Here is a 25035-nt window from a genome sequence, read left to right as displayed (position 1 = left end):
AGGAGAGCTGGAGAGGGCCATAGAAGGTCCATAACCCATCAGCAGGACCAGTATCTGCTCCTTTGGGCAAGGAGGAACAGGATGAGCACTGCCAGAGCCCTACAAAATGACCTCCAGCAGGCCACTGGTGTGAATGTCTCTGACCAAACAACCAGAAAGACTTCATAAGGGTGACCCAAGGTCCCCATGTCCTCTAATGGGCCCTGAGCTCACTGCCCAGCAGCATGCAGCTCGATTGGCATTCGCCATAGAATACCAGAATTGGCAGATGCACCACTCGTGCCCTGTGCTTTTTACACATGAGAGCAGGTTCACCCTGAGCACGTGACAGAAGTGAAAGGGTCTGAAGAAGCCATGGAGAACATTATGCTGCCTGTAACATCATTCAGCATGAGGAGTTTGGTGGTGGGTTAATGATTGACTGGGGAGGCATATCCATGGAGGGTCACACAGACCGCTACAGGCTTGACAAAGGCACCTTGGCTGCCATTAGGTACCAGGATGAAATCCTTGGAGCCATTGTCAGACCCTATGCTGGTACAGTGGCTCCTGGTGCACGACAATCCCTGGCCTCATGTGGTGAGAGTATGCAGGCAGTTCCTGGAGGATGAAGGAATTATTTCCATTAAACGATGTGGCATCCTTTCGTTCCTAACACATTACCCAGTCTATATCAGTATAGATATCCAGGAGGATTTCTTTTTTCCATTGAGATGTGATGTGTTTTCAAAGTGTTCCTTTAATTTTTTTGAGCAGTTTTATATATATATATATATATATATATATATATATATATATATATATATATATATATATATATATATATATATATATATATATATATACACACACACACACACACACACACATACATACATACATTGTCACACACGTGCGAGTAGGAGACCGCGGACGGACCTTAACACGCTTGGGAAGATATTTGCCGGCAGGGAGTGGCGGGGTAATAACCTTTCTCCTTTGCTTTCTTACAGAAAAAAGACGCTCCGCCACCATAAGCCTCATTTTACCGCAGCACGTTACTTCCGCCCTTTCTCCACCATTGTTCCTGACGTCCTCAATCCCATTTTCCCCCACGGTTCCTTCCCAGCATTCCTCCACTTCCGGCTCCTTCATAAAATGGCCCGACGCCATTTTCGGCGTCGTGCATATGTATTTGTTTTGATTTATGTATTGCCTTGGAATTTTTGTTTACTGTGGAGAATAATTTAGTATACGGGGCCGGAAACCCCAAACCTTTATACGGTCATCTTATTCATTTATTACAATATATATATATATATATCTATCTACACATCTATATATCTGTATCTATATATATATCTATACTAATAAAAGGCAAAGCCCTCACTGACTGACTCACTGACTCATCACTAATTCTCCAACTTGCCGTGTAGGTAGAAGGCTGAAATTTGGCAGGCTCATTCCTTACAGCTTCCTTACAAAAGTTGGGCAGGTTTCATTTCAAATTCTACGCATAATGGTCATAACTAGAAGCTATTTTTCTCCATTTACTGTAATGGAGTTGAGCTCAAAAGCCGTGGGGGGGGCGGAGTTTCATGTGACATCATCACGCCTCTAACGTAATTACGCAGTACGTAGAAAACCAGGAAGAGCTCCAAAAAGCGCTTAAGAAAACAAGCATTATATAATTAAGAAGGCAGCGAAACAATTAGAAGCGAGCGAGTGACATATAAAACCATATTCAGCGGCTCACGTGAACTGACGCAGTGCGCAGACAAAAAGCAACAGTTCCAAAGAGTGCTGAACAAAAAACGAATTACACTGCTACGCTCAAATAGATAAACCACACGCGGTGGTGCAATAGTAGAGGCTTCGCCTCTAACGCCGTCCGAGGTTCGATTCCCGAGAGGGGATGCACCAAGTATGTACGCACGCATTTTTATTCATTTTACCTTCGCATCCCCTTGGTTTGAGACATATGAAAAAATATGCGGCTAACGCAGAAAGACAGATTACCAATTGAAGCTTTATGAATAATGGATACTTTATTCGCGATTAATTATTGTTATGGTAAAGCCATACTCAGTGTATTCATTAGATGAACGGTAAAAAAGTAAGAGCGAGGGGAGGGTAACTTATTGAGGCACGCAGGCAAAACCACAATAGCACGCAGGCTTGTGTCAAACTCAAGGCCCAAGGGCCACATCCGGCCCGGCGTGTAATTAAATCCGGCCCGCGAGATCATTTGATATACTGTATTATTGTTATTAATGGCCCAGGGAGATGAAGCGCTGGTAACACAATAAACTACAGATCCCATAATGCAGCGCTTCAGCTGCCTTGCCGAACACTTACCACGTTAATCAAGTCTAGCTTATGATGCTGCAAGTTATTGCGAAGCTAGCCCACACAATGCCGAAGAGAAAAGGTGATTCTGAACATAGAGCCTTTAAAAACCGATGGGAGGCTGAGTATATGTTTACTGACATTGCCAGTAAACCCGTGTGTCTCATTTGTGGAGCTAATGTGGTTATAATTACAGAATTTAATCTAAGACGGCACTATGAAACAAAACATGAAGATAACCTGAAACCAATGCACAAGATACAGAAAGCAGAAGAGTTAAAGAAGAATCTGACACTTCAGCAGACGTTTTACCCGTGCAAAATCACAAAGTGATTTCAAGTGAAGCTACTTTTATGGGAGACACAAATGCACCAGTGCTACTTGCCCCACTTTCCCTGTTGCCAAGTAATGTTGAACCAAGTCGGCACAACGGTGTTCCCAAATACGCATTTTGCTGATAAACTGAGCGCACTGAGTCCGCACTGCGCTTTGGTGACTTTGAAGAACAAAAAAAGAATTTTCAGTTGTTTCGCAACCCATTTGCCGTCGATGTGGAAACTGCGCCTGTGCAGATTCAGATGGAGGTGATTGAGCTGCAGTGTAATGGCACACTGAAGGCAAAGTACGATACTGCAGGGCCTGCACAGTTTATTCACTCCATTCACGCACAAATGCTCCAGCTCAGTCTACATGCGGCTCGAACCTTGTGCATGTTTGGTAGCACATATCTGTGTGAGAAGCTCTTCTCAGTCATGAAGACTAACAAAACAGCACACAGGAGCCGCCTCACTGATGAGCACCTGCAGTCCATCCTGACAATCTCCACAACACAGAACCTCACACCAAGCAAACGAACAAGTTGCCAAAAAAAGATGCCAGGCGTCCAGCTCTTATAAAATGACATAAGAGCAAAGACAACTGAATGATTTGATTTGTTATTGATGAAAAGAACACATTTTATTTATATTTCCAGGTTGTTATGCACCATGTTCATATTTGAATTTGTGTAATTTTGACAGGATATATTTTTATGGAGAGCAAAATATTATAAGTTATTTAAGGTTTGAGTTGATTTATTCCGGAATAATATTCTGTCGACTAAATAAAAATTCCTTCTATTTAAAATTTAAATAAAACTTGAACAGAAACGATAGTTCATAATATCCACGCAGACTTGCACGTAAGAGCGTGAGTCATCCGTTTTAACAAGCACCGTATTGCACTGATATGAAATAGCCTGCCCGTTTAATTATTTAGGAATGGATAAATAAAGATTTTGTACAAATAATGTTTTTCATGGATTCTGGCACCCCCAGCAACAGTTGCTCACACCCCAAAGACTGTATGTGTGTGTGTGTGTGTATATATATATATATATATATATATATATATATATATATATATATATATATATATATATATATATATATATATATATATATATATATATATATATATATATATATATATATCATATATAGATATGTATGTACAGTGGTGTGAAAAACTATTTGCGCCCTTCCTGATTTCTTATTATTTTGCATGTTTGTCACACAAAATGTTTCTGATCATCAAACACATTTAACCATTAGTCAAATATAACACATGTAAACACAAAATGCAGTTTTTAAGTGATGGTTTTTATTATTTAGGGAGAAAAAAAAAATCCAAACCTACATGGCCCTGTGTGAAAAAGTAATTGCCCCCTGAACCTAACAACTGGTTGGGCCACCCTTAGCAGCAGTAACTACAATCAAGCGTTTGCGATAACTTGCAATGAGTCTTTTACAGCTTCTGGAGGAATTTTGGCCCACTCATCTTTGCAGAATTGTTGTAATTCAGCTTTATTTGAGGGTTTTCTAGCATGAACCGCCTTTTTAAGGTCATGCCATAGCATCGCAATTGGATTCAGGTCAGGACTTCGACTATGCCACTCCAAAGTCTTCATTTTGTTTTTCTTCAGCCATTCAGAGGTGGATTTGCTGGTGTGTTTTGGGTCATTGTCCTGTTGCAGCACCCAAGATCGCTTCAGCTTGAGTTGACGAACGCATGGCCAGACATTCTCCTTCAGGATTTTTTGGTAGACAGTCGAATTCATGGTTCCATCTATCACAGCAAGCCTTCCAGGTCCTGAAGCAGCAAAACAACCCCAGACCATCACACTACCACCACCATATTTTACTGTTGCTATGATGTTTTTTTTCTGAAATGCTGTGTTCCTTTTACGCCAGATGTAACGGGACAAAAAAAGTTCAACTTTTGTCTCATCAGTCCACAAGGTATTTTCCCAAAAGTCTTGGCAATCATGGAGATGTTTCTTAGCAAAACCGAGACAAGCCCTAATGTTCTTTTTGCTTAACAGTCGTTATGCGTCTTGGAAATCTGCCATGCAGGCCATTTTTGCCCAGTCTCTTTCTTATGGTGGAGTCGTGAACACTGACCTTAATTGAGGCAAGTGAGGCCTGCAGTTCTTTAGACGTTGTCCTGGGGTCTTTTGTGACCTCTCGGATGAGTCGCTCTCTGCTCTTAGGGTAATTTTGGTCGGCCGGCCACTCCTGGGAAGGTTCACCACTGTTCCATGTTTTTGCCATTTGTGGATAATGGCTCTTACTGTGGTTCGCTGGAGTCCCAAAGCTTTAGAAATGGCTTTATAACCTTTACCAGACTGATAGATCTCAATTACTTCTGTTCTCATTTGTTCCTGAATTTCTTTGGATCTTGACATGATGTCTAGCTTTTGAGGTGCGACCGGCCATTATTAACAAAAACCTTCACAATGCAATATATTTTCGTGCATGTTGGTACATTTAGGTACACAAAAATATTAACTAATATTACAAACAGCTACTTTACTTGAATTTCACATGCTGCATAAGACTGTTAAAGATAAATGGCAATATCTTTCTGTACCTGCTATTTATCGTACGAATCCACAATGATGGCTTTGTTGTTGTCCAGTTCATTATCGTCTTCCTCTTCTTCCAGGTTTGTCCGTATTTTGGTCAACCCGGCATGAAAATGAAGCAGTTTTAGAAACCGGTATATCCGTATTTCTTATATATTACACATGCAAAGATACAGACGCTAACAATGTACGCTAGTTGACAAATATCAAAGACCCGGCTACTATTTGGCCGCGTCCCCTCTGAAGCCCAGCGCTTATTAGAGACCGGCGACAATTGGAGCATATATGGTATGTACACTATCAGTAGTGAGATGTCAAGCAAAATGATACCGTTTTATTGGTTAACTAAAAAGATTACGATATGCAAGCTTTCGAGGCAACTCAGGTCCATTCTTCAGACAAGATATATATCTCAAAGTGTGTGAGTATAGTGCCCTACACAATCCAAAGGCAATTGGGAACTGGAAGAAACTCTAATAGGAAGAGATCTGGCAGACCCAAAGTCACAATCAATCAGAAGACAGGTTTCTGAAGGTCTCCAGCTTGCATGTTAGGTGCCTCACAGCACAACAGCAACAAGTACAGCAGTACACTACCTGCATCCCAAAAACATGTGTTTTGTTAATTGGCCCTATATAAGCAAGTCTGGGTGTATACCTGGACATAAGCACCATCTGAGGCTGGTTCCTGGCTTTGCTCTGCTGAAATAGGCTCTAGCCCTTGTGATGCTGAACTGGAATAACTATTGTAGATTTTATAATGGATAGATGTCCAAGATTCCCTGTAATTTGTGGAAGCACTGTTTGAAATAACAAAACTGTTTAAAATAATGTGAATTTTTAAAATGTAAAAATAAATAGCAAATAGGCATGCCCACCTGCTAAATGGAAAATATATTTAGAAATATAGTACATTTCACTGTACAGACAAGCAAGTTTGAATATAATTTTACTGTTTAGTCAGAAAATAAGAAAATATAAAGTACAAGTCACGTTCAGGCACAAGTAGCTGTTTCTATTTTCCTCTTCTTGATTAAAAAAAAGAAAACGAGAAATAAGTAGTTTTATTAATTATAGCAAGCTGACCACTAAAGTCAGCAGACAATAGAAATAAATGTGCATTGTGAGAGTGCCAAAGGGACTAAATTAAAAAACAAAATGTTGCAATAAAAATATATTGAGAATCTACTTTAAACTAAATTCTTTATTAGCATCCAAGTTTTGTAATAAAAATATTAAATATTGTTATGATAGCAACTGCTAGGAATAATCATCCTGACTTGCATGATGCTAAACTGACCTATGAAGAATAAATGTTGAATCATTTTAGCAATAAGGAAAAATCATACACTTAACCCCTTATATGTACAATGCCACTTTTATTTATTTTTTAACCAGCTGTACTATTTATTACCTATTAAAACCAACCTTTTGGTTTGTATTTGATTCTTTACCTTTGTGTATTTTTATACTAAAATTTACTAGGTTAAATTCTTGAAATCACCTCCTCATGGTTAATCTTCTGGAAAAATAAGCTAAAATTATACAGACCTAGCTGGTAACAAGAACATTTATTTCTATAGCATATTCAAATATAAACTAATTTAAAAGAATATTAATATGCACCCAATACGTTTTACTATTAATTCTGACAACTATTGCTTTTAATTTATGAAGGATAAAAATTCAAAGATGAAAAAAAAAAAAAAAATTCAGATATAACAATAATGAAATTATTTCTTCAGACCTTCAACCATTCTAAAAGGAGCTGAGGAGAAGATGACTCTTAATTGGCAATACTGCCATGTTGTTGAAAATTCTCTTTTTTTGATAAATTTGCTCAATATAGTCCAATGAGTATGTCCAAGATTGATAACATAAAGCTCTATATGAAAATAAGGGCATAACATTTTGATAAATGTGTATCATTCTGAAAGGGAATGATACACTACCTTATTTCCACTTCCCTTTCACAACTAGCGGAGCATATTTAGCATCTTTGTTTTTAATATCTTAGTTTTTTAACAATATTTTAACTTTGGTATATTATTTTCAGATAAATTAATAAAGAACTGAATGAAGTGTCCTTTCACTTGATTTTTTTTAGTGCTACACAACTATTGTGGGCTATCAGCATAATACAGACTACTTTAACACATCAGTCATCTTCTTTCAGCTGCTCCAGTTAGGGGTGCCACAGTGGATTATCTTCTTCCATATCTTTCTGTCCTCTGCATCTTGTTCTGTTATAACCATCAACTGCATGTCCTCTCTCACCACATCCATAAACCTTCGCTTAGGCCTTCCTCTTTTCCTATTACCTGGCAGCTCTATCCTTAGCATCCTTCTCCCAATATACCCAGCATCTCTCCTCTGCACATGTCCAAACCAACACAATCTCGCCTCTCTAACTTTGTCTCCCAACCGTCCAACTTGAGCTGACCCTGTAATGTACTCATTTCTAATCTTATCCATCCTCATAGCTGGTCTCACTACCATCCTGTAGTCCTTCCCTTTCACTCTTGCTGATACCCATCTGTCACAAATTACTCCTGACACTCTTCTCCACCCATTCCACCCTGCCTGCACTCTCTTTTTCACCTCTCTTCCACAATCCCCATTACTCTGTACTGTTGATCGCAAGTATTTAAACTCATCAACCTTCGCCAACTCTACTCCCTGCATCCTCGCCATTCCACTGAACTCCCTCTCATTTACAAACTGTATTCTGTCTTGTTCCTACTGACCTTCATTCCTCTCCTCTCTAGAGCATATCTCCATCTCTCCAGGGTCTCCTCAAACTGCTCCCTACTATCACTACAGATCACAATGTCACCATCAAACATCATAGTCCATGGGGACTCCTGTCTAATCTCATCTGTCAGTCTGTTCATCACCATTGCAAATAAGAAAGCGCTCAGAGCTGATCCCCGATGTAATCCCACCTCCACGCTGAATGCATCCGTCACTCCTACCGCAGACCTTACCACTGCAACACTTCCCTCGTACATATCCTGTACAACTCTTACGTACTTCTCTGCCACTCCTGACTTCCTCATACAATACCACAGCTCCTCTCGAGGCACCCTGTCATATGCTTTCTCCAGGTCCACAAATCGCAATACAACTCCTTCTGGCCTTCTCTACACTTCTCTATCAACATCCTCAGAGCAAACATTGCATCTATGGTGCTCTTTCTTGGCATGAAACCATACTGCTGCTCACTAATCATTACCTCACTTCTTAACCTAGCTTCCACTACTCTTTCCCATAACTTCATGCTGTGGCTCATCAATTTTATTCCCCTGTAGTTACTGCAGTCCTTCACACCCCCCTTATTCTTAAATATCGTCACCAGTACACCACTTCTCCACTCCTCAGGCATCCTCTCACTTTCCAAGATTCCATTAAACAATCTGGTTAAAACTCCACTGCCATCTCTCCTAAACACCTCCATGCTTCCATAGGTATGTCATCTGGACCAACGGTCTTTCCATTTTTCATCCTCTTCATAGCTGTCCTTACTTCCTCCTTGCTAATTCATTGCACTTACTGGTTCACCATCTCCACATCATCCAACCTCTTCTCCCTGTTTGGTATCTCTTCATTCATCAGCCTCTCAAAGTACTCTTTCCATCTGCTCAACACACTCTCCTCGCTTGTGAGTACATTTCCATCTTTATCCTTTATCACCCTAACCTGCTGCACATCTTTCCCAGCTCGGTCCCTCTGTCTAGCCAATTGGTACAGGTCCTTTTCTCCCTCCTTAGTGTCCAACCTCTCATACAACTCGTTATACACCTTTTCCTTAGCCTTCGCCACCTCTCTTCACCTTGCGCCTTATCTCCTTGTACTCTTGTCTACTTTCTGCATCTCTCTGACTATCCCACTTCTTCTTTGCCATCCTCTTCCTCTGTATACTCTCCTGTATTTCCTCATTCCACCACCAGGTTTCCTTTTCCTCCTTCCTCTTTCCAGATGTCACACCAAGCACCCTTCTTGCTGTCACCCTTACTACATCTGCTGTAGTTTCCCAGCTGTCTGGTAACTCTTCACTGCCACCCAGTGCCTGTCTCACCTCCTCCCTAAACTCAACCTTGCAGTCTTCCTTCTTCAAGTTCCATCATTTGATCCTTGCCTCTGCTTTCACTCTCTTCCTCTTCTTGATTTCCAACATCACCCTACGGACTACCATCGTATGCTGCTTAATTACACTTTCCCCTTGCCACCACTTTGCAGTCTTTAATCTCCTTCAGATCAACTCTTCTGCATAGGATGTAATCTACCTGTGTGCATCTTCCTCCACTCTTGTACATAACCCTATGTTCCTCCCTCTTCTTAAAATACGTATTCACCACAGCCATGTCCATCCTTTTGGCAAAATCCACTATCCTCTGACCTTCTTCATTCCTCTCCTTGACACCATACCTACCCATCACCTCCTCGTCTCCACTGTTCCCTTCACCAGCATGCCCATTGAAATCCGCTCCCATCACCACTTTCTGTCCTTTGGGTACACTGTTCATCACTTCATGCAACTCATCCCAAAAATATTCTCTCACCACCATTGCACACCCAACTTGAGGTGCATATGCACTAAAAACATTCATCATCACACCTCCAATTTCCAGCTTCATAATCATTACTCTGCCTGACACTCTTTTCACCTCCAAAACATACTGTCCCTTCAGAATAACTCCTACCCCATTTCTCCTCCCATCCACACCATGATAGAACAATTTCAATCCACCTCCGATACACCTGGCCTTACACCCCTTCCATTTAGTCTCTTGCACGCACAATATACCAACTTTCCTTCTCTCCGTCATATCTGCTCTCTCCCCTTACCAGTCATACTGACAGCATTCAAAGTTCCTACCCTCAGTTCTACTCTCTTTACTTTCCTCCTCTCCTCCTGCCTCCAGACACTTCCTCCCCCTTCATCTCCTTCTTTGGCCAACAGTAGCCCAATTTCCACCAGCACCCTGTTGGCTAACAGTACTGGTGGCGGTCGTTGTTAAGCTGGGGCTCGAACGATTTGTTATGGAAATTTGTATTGTTGTCCGCATATTGATCTGGCAAAATTTTACACCGGATGAGCTTCCGGATGCAACTCTCCCCATTTATCCAGTCACTTCAGTACAGAAAACAAATCCTTAAAAGATATATTTTTATAATTTTATATAATTCTATACACACTGTTCGTGGCAAGCAATATAAAAGTATAAATGGTTCTGCAAGACTGTTTCATAGTTTAAACTTGCTAATGAAGTGCAGAATACTGGAGTTCAACCTGGTTGATAGGATTATGAATACAGATTAAATAAAGGCAATTTTTTCCCCATTTAACTTCTGCATAGGTTCAGGAAATATATATATTAAAAGATGTGCGCTATATAAAAGAGATGTAAGCTTATGTGAAATTTTCAGCATGTTTACAATATTCACGAAGGAAGACAAACTATTGGCTAAAGAACTGTTAGTCTTGATTAGGATGAATAAAAAGTATAAAACTACCTGCCAAAAAGTATTTATACAAAAATAAGTCAACATTTTGGCTGAAAAATGTTTGCTAGAATATTAATTAAAAAAAATATATATTTTTTTTTAAATAAACCTTTAAAGGAAAGATTTGGTATTTTTCAAATCAGTTAAAAAAAAAAACACATTCGCAGTATATGCTAATGCATATTGAGAAATTTTGTCCTCAAGTGAGGGATTTTATAAATAAATTTTAAAAAGTTTACATATATTATAATTAATACCTGTAATACTTGTGGTTTAAAATAGCATTTAGTGAGCACTGATTTAAACGTGAAAAGAAAAGCCTTATAACATACCAAATACTGTACATGCATTTTCACACCAAGAATATTCTTAAGCATTAGTCTTGAGATTACACACGTTGTAAAACAGCATATCCATGTTTTTTGTAAAATAAACATTTCCATGAGATGCCGCCTGTTTACCACATTGCCTATATTCCACTGTTGCAACCTTTCACCCTCCCATAAGGTGAGTGACTTCCCAAAGCTTTACTATCGCTGAACTATACATATGTGAGGCAAAATACACAATTGACTGAAGATGACAGGATAAGAGAGGGACAGAACTGGAGAGACAAAAAATAGAAAATATGCAGCCTGAGCTACGGCAAGGCTCTGGACAACTGGAAAGATAATTTAAAGGTTTCTTAATTACCTTAAGTGGGTGGATGGAAGCTGTAACCACTTTTCATTTTATTTTCAGATCCTGGATATTTGTGCATTACAAACCATTTTAGTAGAATGGCAATTCAAGCTGAACACCTTCAGATATGTGTATATTGTCAATTTACAGTGGTGTGAAAAACTATTTGCCCCCTTCCTGATTTCTTATTCTTTTGCATGTTTGTCACACAAACTGTTTCTGATCATCAAACACATTTAACCATTAGTCAAATATAACACAAGTAAACACAAAATGCAGTTTGTAAATGATGGTTTTTATTATTAAGGGAGAAAAAAAATCCAAACCTACATGGCCCTGTGTGAAAAGTAATTGCCCCTGAACCTAATAACTGGTTGGGCCACCCTTAGCAGCAATAACTGCAATCAAGCGTTTGTGATAACTTGCAATGAGTCTTTTACAGGCTCTGGAGGAATTTTGGCCCACTCATCTTTGCAGAATTGTTGTAATTCAGCTTTATTTGAGGGTTTTCTAGCATGAAGCGCCTTTTTAAGGTCATGCCATAGCATCTCAATTGGATTCAGGTCAGGACTTTGACTAGGCCACTCCAAAGTCTTCATTTTGTTTTTCTTCAGCCATTCAGAGGTGGATTTGCTGGTGTGTTTTGGGTCATTGTCCTGTTGCAGCACCCAAGATCGCTTCAGCTTGAGTTGACGAACAGATGGCGGACATTCTCCTTCAGGATTTTTGGTAGACAGTAGAATTCATGGTTCCATCTATCACAGCAAGCCTTCCAGGTCCTGAAGCAGCAAAACAACCCCAGACCATCACACTACCACCACCATATTTTACTGTTGGTATGATGTTCTTTTTCTGAAATGCTGTGTTCCTTTTACGCCAGATGTAACGGGACATTTGCCTTCCAAAAAGTTCAACTTTTATCTCATCAGTCCACAAGGTATTTTCTCAAAAGTCTTGGCAATCATTGAGATGTTTCTTAGCAAAATTGAGACGAGCCCTAATGTTCTATTTGCTTAACTGTGGTTTGCGTCTTGGAAATCTGCCATGCAGGCCGTTTTTGCCCAGTCTCTTTCTTATGGTGGAGTCGTGAACACTGACCTTAATTGAGGCAAGTGAGGCCTGCAGTTCTTTAGACGCTGTCCTGGGGTCTTTGTGACCTCTCGGATGAGTCGCCTCTGCTCTTGGGGTCGTTTTGGTCGGCCGCCACTCCTGGGAAGGTTCACCACTGTTCCATGTTTTTGCCATTTGTGGATAATGGCTCTCACTGTGGTTCGCTGGAGTCCCAAAGCTTTAGAAATGGCTTTATAACCTTTACCAGACTGATAGATCTCAATTACTTCTGTTCTCATTTGTTCCTGAATTTTTTTGGATCTTGGCATGATGTCTAGCTTTTGAGGTGCTTTTGGTCTACTTCTCTGTGTCAGGCAGCTCCTATTTAAGTGATTTCTTGATTGAAACAGGTGTGGCAGTAATCAGGCCTGGGGTGGCTACGGGAAATTGAACTCGTGTGATACACCACAGTTAGGTTATTTTTAACAAGGGGCAATTACTTTTTCACACAGGGCCATGTAGGTTTGGATTTTTTTTTCTCCCTAAATAATAAAAACCATCATTTAAAAACTGCATTTTGTGTTTACTTGTGTTATATTTGACTAATGGTTAAATGTGTTTGATGGATCAGAAACATTTTGTGTGACAAACATGCAAAAGAATAAGAAATCAGGAAGGGGGCAAATAGTTTTTCACACCACTGTATTTTATTTCCTTACTTACAAGTCAAGTAAGGTACCCTTCAGAAAAAAGAATCCCAAAAATTAAAAAAACATTTGCACATCAACTGGATACATTCAGTTAGTTTTCAGGCTTTTATTTTCACATTTGTACTGGTACATATTTGCTCAAGGAAGCATTTTTCTTTGTGTTTCAGTCTTATTTTGCTTGGTGCTGTTGATACAATTGCAATTTGCCTTTTTCATCTATGCAAACAATCATTTTTCAATAATTTAGGCCAGTAATCAATTTTTCAATTTCAAAGATGGTTATTGGTTGACCATTGTACAATGGTGTAAAGCTGGCACCTGGCTAGCACAGCACAGAGGGAAGGGCTCAGCAAGAGACAATGAGCTAGAAATCCAACATTGGTAGAATGAATGCCCACAGGAAAATATGTCAATGTCAATCTACCAAGTATCCCAGAGGTAATCCTAGCATCTTAGTGGGTGATCTCAAAACCCAGAGTACCTTAGCACTGTCTGACCCTTAAACTAGGGATAGTGTGAAAATGTGGAGAGTTTATAAGAAGACAAGAGACCTACATGTCCAACTAAGAGAGAACATGAACAGTCATCCCATTAAGTAGAGCTGCTTTAGAAGGGAGTAGGGATATTAGGGTCAATGGCCTGGTTTCCCAAGAGGTAAACAACAAACTGCACCTAACTCCTGAAGCAGTTCCACAGCTTGACCAGAAGAGACCCCATGAAGAGGGGTAAAAGCCCCTAGATAAAGAAGAAGAACAACAACAACTACTGACAGTAGATGAGAAAGACTCCTTTCTGACAGGCAAGTGTTTAAACTCCTGTGAATGATGAAGTTCCAAAAAAAAAAAAAAAAGAGTGTGCGCAATGTTTTTGTGTTCTTTTTTTGTTCTTTTGTTCTGATCGATCTATAACGACACTGAGTGTTTAATTGTGAGTAAACAAACCTTTTTGATACAATTGTCCTCCATGGCTTCATTCTTGGGGAGGTCTATGGGAAACCAGGTTACTAAACAGTATAATGATGTATTAGATCACCTACATGAAAGCCAGGCTCGAACTTACATGTACATGTATTTAAGTTGCATTGAGGGATGTTGGTGAAGAACTGTTGTTTAAACTCGTATTGCAAATTTATTTAACCAAACAATCCTATTGTTAATATGATTAAGTTAAATTTGCATAGGGAAATTTAATTATCCATCCATGCAGTTTAGACATAATAAACCTAGGATAATAGATTAACAATCATTATTTTCCCTCAAAAGGTTCCAAAAGAGGAGCAAAAGAGGTATAGTTGTGTGCAGTTGAAAATTCTTCCAAAAATATGATCTTACAAATTTAAGGAGTAGATTTTTCCAATAGTTTTGGAGTATGTGAAGGAGTCTGCATACTTGCTGAATCCACTGTTTACTCTTTATAAACTACGTGGACTAAATATATTCTCTACATTGTATGTATGATATTATTGTTATTAGTACTGTATATCAAAACAGAAAAGAAAAATAATAAAAAAAGGTCCAACAATAGCAAACCTGTCTGCATTATTCTGAGTACATGTAGAAGGTTACATCAAATTCTTTAACAATACAAACATTATTTTTTGCATTTCCCTGACTGAAGTTTGCTGTCTTGACTTCAAAAACAACCACTTTGTAATCATGTTCCAGTCCTTAGTATGAACATTTCAGGTTCCACAGATTATAAAAAAATGTAAAAAGTTGCCAACAACAGTTACTTTCAGGCTAGTTGAAAACAAAAGTGATAATCAGCTTTGCATAGGTGCTTTTTGAAGATGTAACATGCAGTCAATGTTGCAGAAATTATAGCAGAGAAATATGGAAATTTGTGGATTTGACTCTTTCCAAATAACTTCCTTATTCTGCATAATATAAAAATGTTTTCTTAATCCCAAAGTTTGAGTCTATCAAGCCTTTGACAACTTCATTTTCAGGGCGGACAGGAAGGAGTTGAGCTCATGGTAACCTACTTCAAAATCCTCACCCAAGATTTCAAAGAATTCTGCAACAAATTTCACAGGGTAGTCTCTCAAGAATGATGTTTTGCTGTCTATACCATGGATTTATTACAAAGTATACTGCCTTCAGATTCTAAAGCATAAGCATCACATCCTCCAGGTGACCTCTAAATACTTGCATTTTATTCTCATTTTAGTATTTTCCACTTCCCCTATCATTTCACTTTCACATAAAAACTACTATTTAAAAAGCACCTGCTGATCTTTCATATCCTGTCTGAATTTGTCTAATATTCCATTCTACCATTCATTTCCTTTATAAACACCCTAAGTTTAATTATCAGTATCTTCAACTTAGAAGCATCATCCATATGATTTTCCACACTGCGCTCAGATAGTGTTATGTAGCCAGTCAATGTAGATGCTGTGGTAATGCACTGTACAATTTCAATAATGTAAAGAGACAGTTCATGGCATATTCCCACTTAATGGTAAAATTAAATTGTACTTGCATAATCCATATGCAAGTTTTAGCAATTATGAAACATGATCAAAATTATCCTCCTTTTTTGTAATGTTGAACTTATTATAAGATAAAACTTGCTTATTAAATAATACTAGCCAACCCGCGGCGTACCATATGCCGCATAATCAGGCTGGTTTTTTAATGATTTTTAAGCACACGTAAAAAATGAACATTTGAAAAATCGGTAATGTAATAAATCAGCAAGAAATGCAACATTGTAACAATGCATGGAACGAACCAACACACAATTGTCCGTGACTGAAAACTGGCAGACCGTCCTCGCACCTTCTCCTGCCAGACAGAGGGATGGGGGTGCACGACGCGTAGTGTGGAACAGGAGGAGAGGAGAAGGACGTCCATTCAGCTCCATCCGTCATGCTAGTCTGCTGATTTCTCGTTCAGTATGCACTGCCCGCTCATGTGCCCACCTCCAACTCGTCACTTGAGTCGTCGTCTTTACACAGTCCAGATGTACCTGTGACTGACGTAGACATTTCATTGCTCTGTGTGGTTTTGGCTGCTTTTCTATATATAATCCACCAAGACACCCGACCACAGTAGTAGCGAGGTGGGAGGGGGGTGTGTACAAAGGGTTGGGACGCAACCAGTGGGAGCGTATGAGTCGCACTTAGTTGGAATTCCACGGTTTGCAGCCCGAATGGGGTTCAACGGCTTACCCACGCCTCTCTGCGCCGGGTAGACACACGCTCAATGTCATGCATAATTATTTATTGAATGCTAAACACTTCTGGAAAGGCATGGATGTCTAAAACGGGTTAGTGTGAGAGTACAACAGTAAGTGAATTAAAAAGATGGAACTCTGGAGAGAGCAAAATACAACACAATAGTGAACCCGCGGCATAACAAACGCCGCGTGGCTCAGACGTGTATATGGACTCTTACCACAGACGAAAGGGACTAACTGGGTGGTCGGTGAATTTTTGCGTCCGGGCAAATGGGCAGGCAGTGTGAATGCCTAGAGAGCGAGGGTAGACGCTGGCAGGTGAAAAAGGAGCGTTGGTGGGCAGGAAATCATGTTCCGTGTTCCTGCAGGAGCATCTAAGACGACGCATGTTTGTCGCGGATGTGAAAAGCTGTATGTAGCGTGTAAAACAGTTTGCTATGGTGCACGCGGTCGTGCGTCGTAACCGAAAAGTCGTTTTTTAAAGACTGCTTACTTCATTGTGCTTTAACCTCAGTTGTAAAGGATTGTTTTAAGGATCCTAAGGGATACCCTTCGCAAACCGTTTCACATGCTGCATATGGCGATTCACCTCCGCGGGAAACATGCCTCTATGAACAGTCAACGTAGCTCGGAGGTGTATGACATGCACATGACATTAACCTGACCTGCACTGCATGTAGCCTCTACGACAGACAAATATCAATGATGCTATTTTTTCTGTGTCGTCTCGTCCGAGTTGGTGGGCATGGCCCTGCAAGTTGTCGTCGAATCCAATGGTCTTGGAGTTGGTGGGCGTGGCTCCTTCCTGCGTGTGCCATAGGTGTCTCACTTGTCGTCGGCTTAGTAAATCCACGCCCCTTCCGGCGTGCTTTTCATGGTTGTCTTGCCTTAGTCAATTATATATATAGATATTTATTGGTATGTACAACTTGGGCATTAAGCAACTAATGATGTAAGTTGTGGATTAAAACTAGCAAGACAAAATAGACAGTAGAGAAGTAAAAGCCATGGTCCCATTCACAACCAAAAGAGAGAGCTTAAACTCAAAGAATAATAAATGAAAGAAGAGAAATCAATGCAGTTCAGCACAATAAATCCACTATACTTCACATTACCAAAGCATGTAACTATCCCAGTTTCAGAAAGCTTTTATTTATTTATTTTTACAACCTAGCAGAACATTACCAGAGCCGTGCAGTTGTAGTTTAAACAACATCAAGTTTCCAAAAGTATCCAGATGCTATATATATGGCAATGTTTGCAGAATTCTGGTTTTGACAAGAAGCTGTACATTTTCTTCTTTCACTACTGAGTTTTGACTGATAACAATTCTGTGGCATTATCAGTCCTAACAGTGCATAAAGAGAAAACACAAAGGCTCAGAAAGCATTTTTTGTGCAGCTTGAACACTCATGATTCATGAGCATCTATCTAAGAAGGCTAAATGTGTTACACAGGGGTAAACATTTCATTTTTACACCTTATCTTTAAATGTTTAAACAGAATCCTGATCATAAGGTTAAGGATAGATTTTTTTTGAGTAAATTTGTGTGCATGAGAAGGTAGGCTGTGTAATCGATGGACATCCCATTCCTGTGTTTTCTTTCCTTTCTTCCAGCTTGTTCCAAATACTGTTGGGTTCAGGAAATTATATGGATTAGGAGTGAGAAATACAGCAATTGATCTGATATACTGGGATGAAATTCTTATTCCAATATGTATTTTATAAAAAAATGTTTAACCTGTATGACAAAAACTGGAAAACTTGCAAACACATTTAAATATAAAAACATACACTTAAAAGGAAAAGTGAAATGCAATTTTCTGTGCATTCATGTCTAAAAGGTGACATCTTTATGTATGGACTTATTACACACTGATTACATACTGTACAAGTCAGCCCACCCCTTTACGAGTATTACCCAGAGCACCGTGTAGTTTGACTGGATTGGAGATGTAAAATGAAGGTAGGACAGGAACAAGTTGCATCTTGTGCCGTGTTTGCTTGACAGAGGTGTCAGTGGCAGCGGCGCTAATGAGCAAGTGAAAACCAGTATTTTTATTAATTTGAGAGAGGTGAATAGCTGTTGTCGAACCTTTTTAAGTAGCAACATGTTAACAACTGCTGCACTGGATAAGAGTCTCACCAGTGTGCACAGTCAGTCAGCAGTAGATTTTTTTAAATTATTAAAACATTTCAGTCTGAAAAAGAGATACAAACATGTTATGCCAATATTCACTGAAACAGTCCAAATTTTTAACTATGCTGTGATATGGATTTTTGGAATATTATTGCCCATGAATATGGATGAATTAAAACAGAAAAAAGTACATTAGCAAATTCTGCAGTTTCATCTGGGAGGAGACTACAACAGTCGGCATTACATCATTTCATAAAATCTTCATCGAAATTCAGTTATTAACCAATATACACTAGACACAATAAGGCATTTGAGATTCAGTATCACACAAGAAAGAATTTACAATTTCAAAGTTATATTTACTTATTATTATGAACTTCACTTACTTGTCTGGTTTTAGCAGATGTCTCTATAAAGGGAATTGCGTAACTTCTGGCTAGGTCCTGAGCTTGCTTAGTGTCCACAGTTCGAGAGGGAAGATCACATTTGTTTCCTACCAGAACCATTGGGACATCTTCGGAATCTTTCACTCGTTTTATTTGTTCTCTGCAGAGTTGTTGTGCGAGATAAAAAGAAAACCTTTATTAATTTTCCCCTAGTGCCATTGAATAACAGTACTTTTAAAAGTTAAACATACAAAAAAAAAAAATCTGTATCTTAAATTTTAATTAATGTACATTTTGTAATATTCAAGTATGAAACTGAACAACTAATCATGTTATGTACTGACAACTAAATATGTCCTTAATATGCGAACACCACAATTGCTTTTCTGAAACAGTACATAATATTTTTGGAAAACAAGTTGCTGTTTAATGTGCGTGTCATAAATGTAGCAGTTTAATCTGTGTGTAATATTTTTTGAATTGGCTAAACTTTATAAAGCACAAGTTAAAAGCATGATGCGGTTTTATGTTAATAAAAATTAGATGGCAGAGGTTTGGTAGGCAACCATTTATAGTAATGAATACATTTCTAAACAATAAAAATACCAAACATAGACCAGCAAAAACAAGAGCTCAATTTAAAAAATTGTGTCAGTACACTTGCAGAAAGAGAGGAGACTAACCAGTAACTATTGTGGAGTTCTGAATCAGTGAAGCAGCAACTCAGAATATTCATGTAAATGTTTCCAAAAATATAAATGATTACGAACAACAGTTACTAACAATCTAGAAAGTAAATATTTTTAAACACCTGTATAAGAAAACAAGCTAATATACAATGTATATATGTTACATGGAGCCTGCAGTCACAAAGGTTTCATCTATATGGGCACAACAGTGGGGGAAAAAAAAAACCTTTGTTAAAAGTAGTACAAGAAAAATATATTCCTCTAGATCAGTGCTCCTCTAATAATGGAATATGACACAAGGTAAAAATCTTTAGGACTTTGTTAATACATTTTAAACTGCTTGCAATTTAAAATGTATTGTTGCACAGTTTACAAATATTCCTTTCATATTTTAAAAATTACAGCAAAGAAAAGTTAAGTGACTTGCTCAAGGTTTCAAAAATGAGCTGATGGTGAGGACTAAACCAGCAAAGCTGTGTATTAGACACATACACAAAATGCACTTGTAGTTAGAATGCATGTAGTGGCTGTAAATGCACTATGTAAGCTACAGATTACCTAACATAATGTCATAACAGCGTTTTCAGGCTGATCCCAAGTGTTTCTGTGTGCACACTCACCAAACCCTCAACAGCCAGTTCCTCCTTGTTTCTACAACTAAATGACCAATTGTCTTTTTTTATGTATTTTGTGTAAAAAAAAAAAAAAAAAAAAACAAAGTGAATATAAAGTAAATAAAAACCTTATTTTTGGCATAAGCAAAGGAATTAAAATGCCTTACTAATAATTTATAAATGGAGAACCACAAATTCTTAATATTTTCAAAACTGCTGGACTCCTGTTGTCTATTCTGTCAGCACTGGGAGAAATTAATACCTATGCATATGCTGCTAGTTAAGAGTCATAAATTGACTTTAATGCACACATTTTGTACACAGTAGGGAAATACAATATTTGAACACAGCTTTTCTAACAAGATGTTGTGAATAATTTTTAAAAGCAAATAAAGCTTACAACATAAAAAATAAACATAAACTATACTTCTGATAGAACAACTAATCTTTGCTATGTATTTTATCTTTAATAGTTTTCAACATTCCAAAACATTTTACATACAATACCCACCATCACATATGCTCAGTTGTTAGTACCATTCAGTTCACAGTAGAAAGCCCATCTGCTTCTAAATGGATTTTCTGACCATTATTACTATAACTGATGTTGAATACTAGACTAACTGCCATAATGAAACCTTTTTAAAAATCTACTACATGTATTTAAACACATGGTTTGTACACATAATTAATTGTTTTAGGTTCTGATTTGTAGCCAGCATATTTGAAGACTATTCCCCTTGTGTCAGTATCTACGTGTTTATCACTATATATATGTGTGTGTGTGTTACATATATATATATATGTCAGGAATGACAGGGGCGACGACCCGGCCGGGACGCCTGGAGGGTCCGGAAGAGGGCATGTGCCCACCTTGGATCACGTGGGGGCCGCCACGGGTTGAGGGCTTGGAAGCCCAGCCCTGTAGGGGCCCGTGGTCACCGCCAGGGGGTGCCCCAATACCTTGGGAACCCTGGACCTCAGCACTTCCGCCACACCAGGAAGTGCTGGGGGGGAAGAGAAGCAGGGACACACAGAATGCTTCCGTGTCGGCGGGCGATTGCCGGGGAGCACCTAGAGCATATCCGGGTGAAGATAAAAGGAGCCGCCTCCCTTCATTCGAGGCTGGAGTCAGGTGGACGTAGGACAAAGCGGGAGAAGCGAGACTGGAGGCGGCCCGAAGAAAGACAGTGTGTGAGAGAGGCCTGGACTTTGGGAGACTTGTGGGGTTTGTAGTGCACCTTCAGAACTTTGTATATAGTGTAAATAAACGCGTGGTGGGTGAAATAGAACATGTCTGCCTGTCTGTGCCCAGGTTCCGTTCACAATATATATATGTGGACATTTGGACATAAATCCAGCATATGCAAACTTAAGAACAACATGTTCATAATAAATAAAACTTCACAACCAATACCCTCCCAGATCACACTGACTTAGCCACCTCCGACATAATTTTTGCTATATATTGCCTTTCATTCTTGTAAGCCTAAGTACTATCCTCTGATGAAGACCCCTGGCAGGGGTTGAAAGCTCAGGAATAAAAACTACGTGATTTGTTTTCTTCCTTTGTGGATCTCCAGCTGCAAATAAATAAATTATACATACATACATGTATACAGTGATCTCTCGCTATATCGCGCTTCGACTTTCGCGGTTTCACTCTATCGCAATTTTTTTCTCATACACTCTTACGTCACTATGCATGCGCTTTCTGAGAACTTTTATCTAAGCCTTACGATGGCTCCTAAACGTGCTGCTTTTTCTAAGCCTTCTGACAATAAAACTAAGCGCCAGAGGAAGATGCTTACTATCCAGGAGAAGGTGAAAGTCTTGGATATGATTAAAGATGGCAATACCCTACAAAAGCCTCCTCAAGCATATGAAAAGACAGCGCCAGCAACTGCCTATCAAGATGTTCTTCAGCCGCGCACCCAGACACCCACTGCCTACTCCTAGTACTTCTTCACTGAAGACAACGCACCTGCTGAAGATACTGCACCACCTCTGAAGACTCTCCTACTGAGATCGTGCCTTCATAGGTTAGTGGTTGTGTGCAATTAAATGTGCAGTACAATAATCTACAGTACTATATAAAAGCGTTCGGGATTGTCCTTCCGTCCCGTGAATACAAAGCGTAGCGGTATTCCGCTTATTACAGACTTACTACTTGCGGCTTGAGGTACGAAGCGACGCAATGTGAGCAGAGTTCTGGTGCTCTCATTGTTCCCTTGCTTTTGTGCGCGATGCGCTGGAAAAATAGACAAATTATGTCTCTGGAAATAATTAATGTTGATGGAGTACAAATGCCGCACCGCGTAGTAAATATCAGGGAGATGGTGCTTGCTTATTCTCATCTATAGCTTATTTAGTGCATGAAACTCCGTCTTTAACGGTACAGATTCAGGCTGACATTGTATGACTTTGGACAGGCACTTGAGGGAATAAAAAAAAAACTTAGGTTTTCGGGAGATGTTATGAATGGGCACTTTGTGCGCTCCATGTGTACATCAGGCATGTAAGTGTAGGGAATGAGAACATCAAAAATTGAGGATAAAAGTCGGTTGCCTTAAAAGGCGAGTGTACCTAGTAATATGATATTTGTAACGTCTAATATATGTCTTATTTTCTCTTATTTTGTCTAATATATTGGGTAATACGAGTGTAATGGTGAATAAAGGGTGTTATTTCATGTCTAGAGGGCTCTAATAATGTTAAAAAACTTATTTAGAAGGTCGTAAACAGGTTTTCTATACTCTAACTGCGAAAATATTCGATTTATAAATAAAGAATCCTACTTCGCGAAAATTCATTTATCACGGTAGAGTCTGGAACGGATTAACCGTGATAAACGAGGGTTCACTGTGTGTGTGTGTGTGTATATATATATATATATATATATATATATATATATATATATATATATATATATATATACACACACACACACACAATAAATATAGGCATAAATATACACATACACACACACACAAAGAATACATATATTTTTTGTGTAAATTGTGCAATGTTTCTTCATTTATTTTTCCCCATGTTTTCTGTCTATATTTCACTGTATTCTATTTAATATTTTTCTTATAGCTTCTTGTAACTGTTTTATAGTGAGTTGGACTTAGATTGTGGGTTTAGTGTAAATAAACTGAATTAAGTACACCTTTGAAGAAACAAATTAAATTCAGAGTAATTGTGTTTTCTCCATATTTAACAAGTAGGTCTCAAGTATATACACAGCACTAAATATTGATGAAAGATAAATAATCGATGAAAGTTAAAAAAAAAAAAGTCACTTAAATAAATGCATCTCATTCAGAAAATCTATAATCCACTTAATGCAAAACCAATTAAAACATTAAGTTATGTTTATCTCAACATATTGGAAGAGTTATAAAGCACTATGTACTATTGCTATATAATAATTGATGTTCAAGAGGCAGATTTCAATACTCTTTAGCCTCTGCAATATAAAAATATAGCATGCTAAAGGAATAGTTAAATTTAAAAAACTGAATGACACTTGGATTTAAAATATTTACTCTTGTTACTTACCTATAATGATGTATGTCTTCAAATGACTTTGTATTATTAATAGCAAAAACGCAAAGAAAACCCTCCCCTGTACGCATATACTGATCTCTCATTGCACTGTATTCCTCTTGACCTGCAGTGTCGAGAATATCCAACAAACATGTCTCCCCATCAATGACTACTTGTTTTCTGTAGGAGTCCTATGAAGAAGATTAAAGGATTGATGCCATTAACAGCCAAGGCATACATGTGCAGATGCTATGCTATTACAATAACTCTGGCCAGTTGAAAATGTTATTGTGAAACAGGCCTAATATAAACAAATGTACACATACATGCCAGCCTTTCTTTCAATTACACTTCGTTATGTATTTGCATGATTAACTGAAACCAGGTTTACTAGGAGATTTCAATTCATGACATATTCACAGAATATAGGCAATATTAGACATTGATACCATAAGGCTTCTTTATATATGTAAAGATGTCCGCATGTATAAAACATTAACCATCATAGAAATGCAAATGCTTAGACATTACACACTAAGGAGTAGAGCACACTTTCAAGAGCTAATTTCATAAACAAAAACGGAGTTAAAATCCAATAAATAAAAGAATTATTGTCTTTGCAAAGGAAAGAAAGTGAACTTCAGGAGATTAAAAAAAAGTTTCACGTTTAACATGTAACGTAAGTTACTCAAATTCAAAAACAAAAGCAAACATTTGATATTTTAAAATGATTACCTTATTATAATGCAAGAACTACTAAATCCATTTTAAGCCGGATTTTAACAAGTACCTAAAAACTTGTGTTATTCGAGCACAGAATAAATCATTTAGGGAAATGAACACCCAGTGATTAGCAAGTTGGAGCAACAAAATGTATGCCACACAAAGCTTCTTATCAAGTACAAGGGGGTTGGTGTTTAAAAGTGCTGACACCTTATTGATTTTTACTAGTGATGAGCAAATGCCTTGGATTTCACTTTGCTGTGAGTTTGGCAAAATCACAGAAATATTCAGGAACTTTGCTCTACTCTAGTCTGGAGTTTGATTAGGGTTAGGGTTAAAATGGTGCAATGGTCTTTTACGGTCTCTGAGGGCTAGGGAAGTGTCTGCCAACTAGACTAGACTGATTTTTGTGGCATAAATGTGATCTAATCCATGAGGCAACAGTGCTAACCACGGTGCCACAAGCACAAAAGATGCAGAATTTATAACCACAAACAAAATAAAACAAATGGTCTCAAACTACCAAAAAAATATATATGTTATGGTGTTCAAAATCTTGGGGCACA

At 38.5% G+C, this 25035-nt stretch overlaps 1 protein-coding gene across 4 annotated transcripts in view; it reads right to left on the bottom strand.

Moving 5' to 3' along the window:
* Window positions 1-25035, bottom strand: part of LOC120534191 (GTPase KRas) — an 87483-nt gene that overhangs the window by 18588 nt on the left and 43860 nt on the right. For all 4 annotated transcript variants that reach the window (XM_039761558.1, XM_039761557.1, XM_039761560.1 and 1 more), the window contains exons 3-4: window positions 23759-23937; window positions 18892-19051 (exon numbers count right to left, since the gene is read on the bottom strand). In XM_039761558.1, the coding sequence (XP_039617492.1) occupies window positions 18892-19051; window positions 23759-23937 (339 nt within the window). The remainder of the gene's footprint in view (window positions 1-18891; window positions 19052-23758; window positions 23938-25035) is intronic.

The sequence above is a fragment of the Polypterus senegalus genome, chromosome 8, assembly GCF_016835505.1.
Source record: "Polypterus senegalus isolate Bchr_013 chromosome 8, ASM1683550v1, whole genome shotgun sequence".
In the NCBI taxonomy this organism is placed as follows: Eukaryota; Metazoa; Chordata; class Cladistia; order Polypteriformes; family Polypteridae; genus Polypterus; species Polypterus senegalus.
The sequence above is the reverse complement of the archived record's forward strand: the minus strand, read 5'-3'. Positions and strand labels throughout refer to the sequence as shown.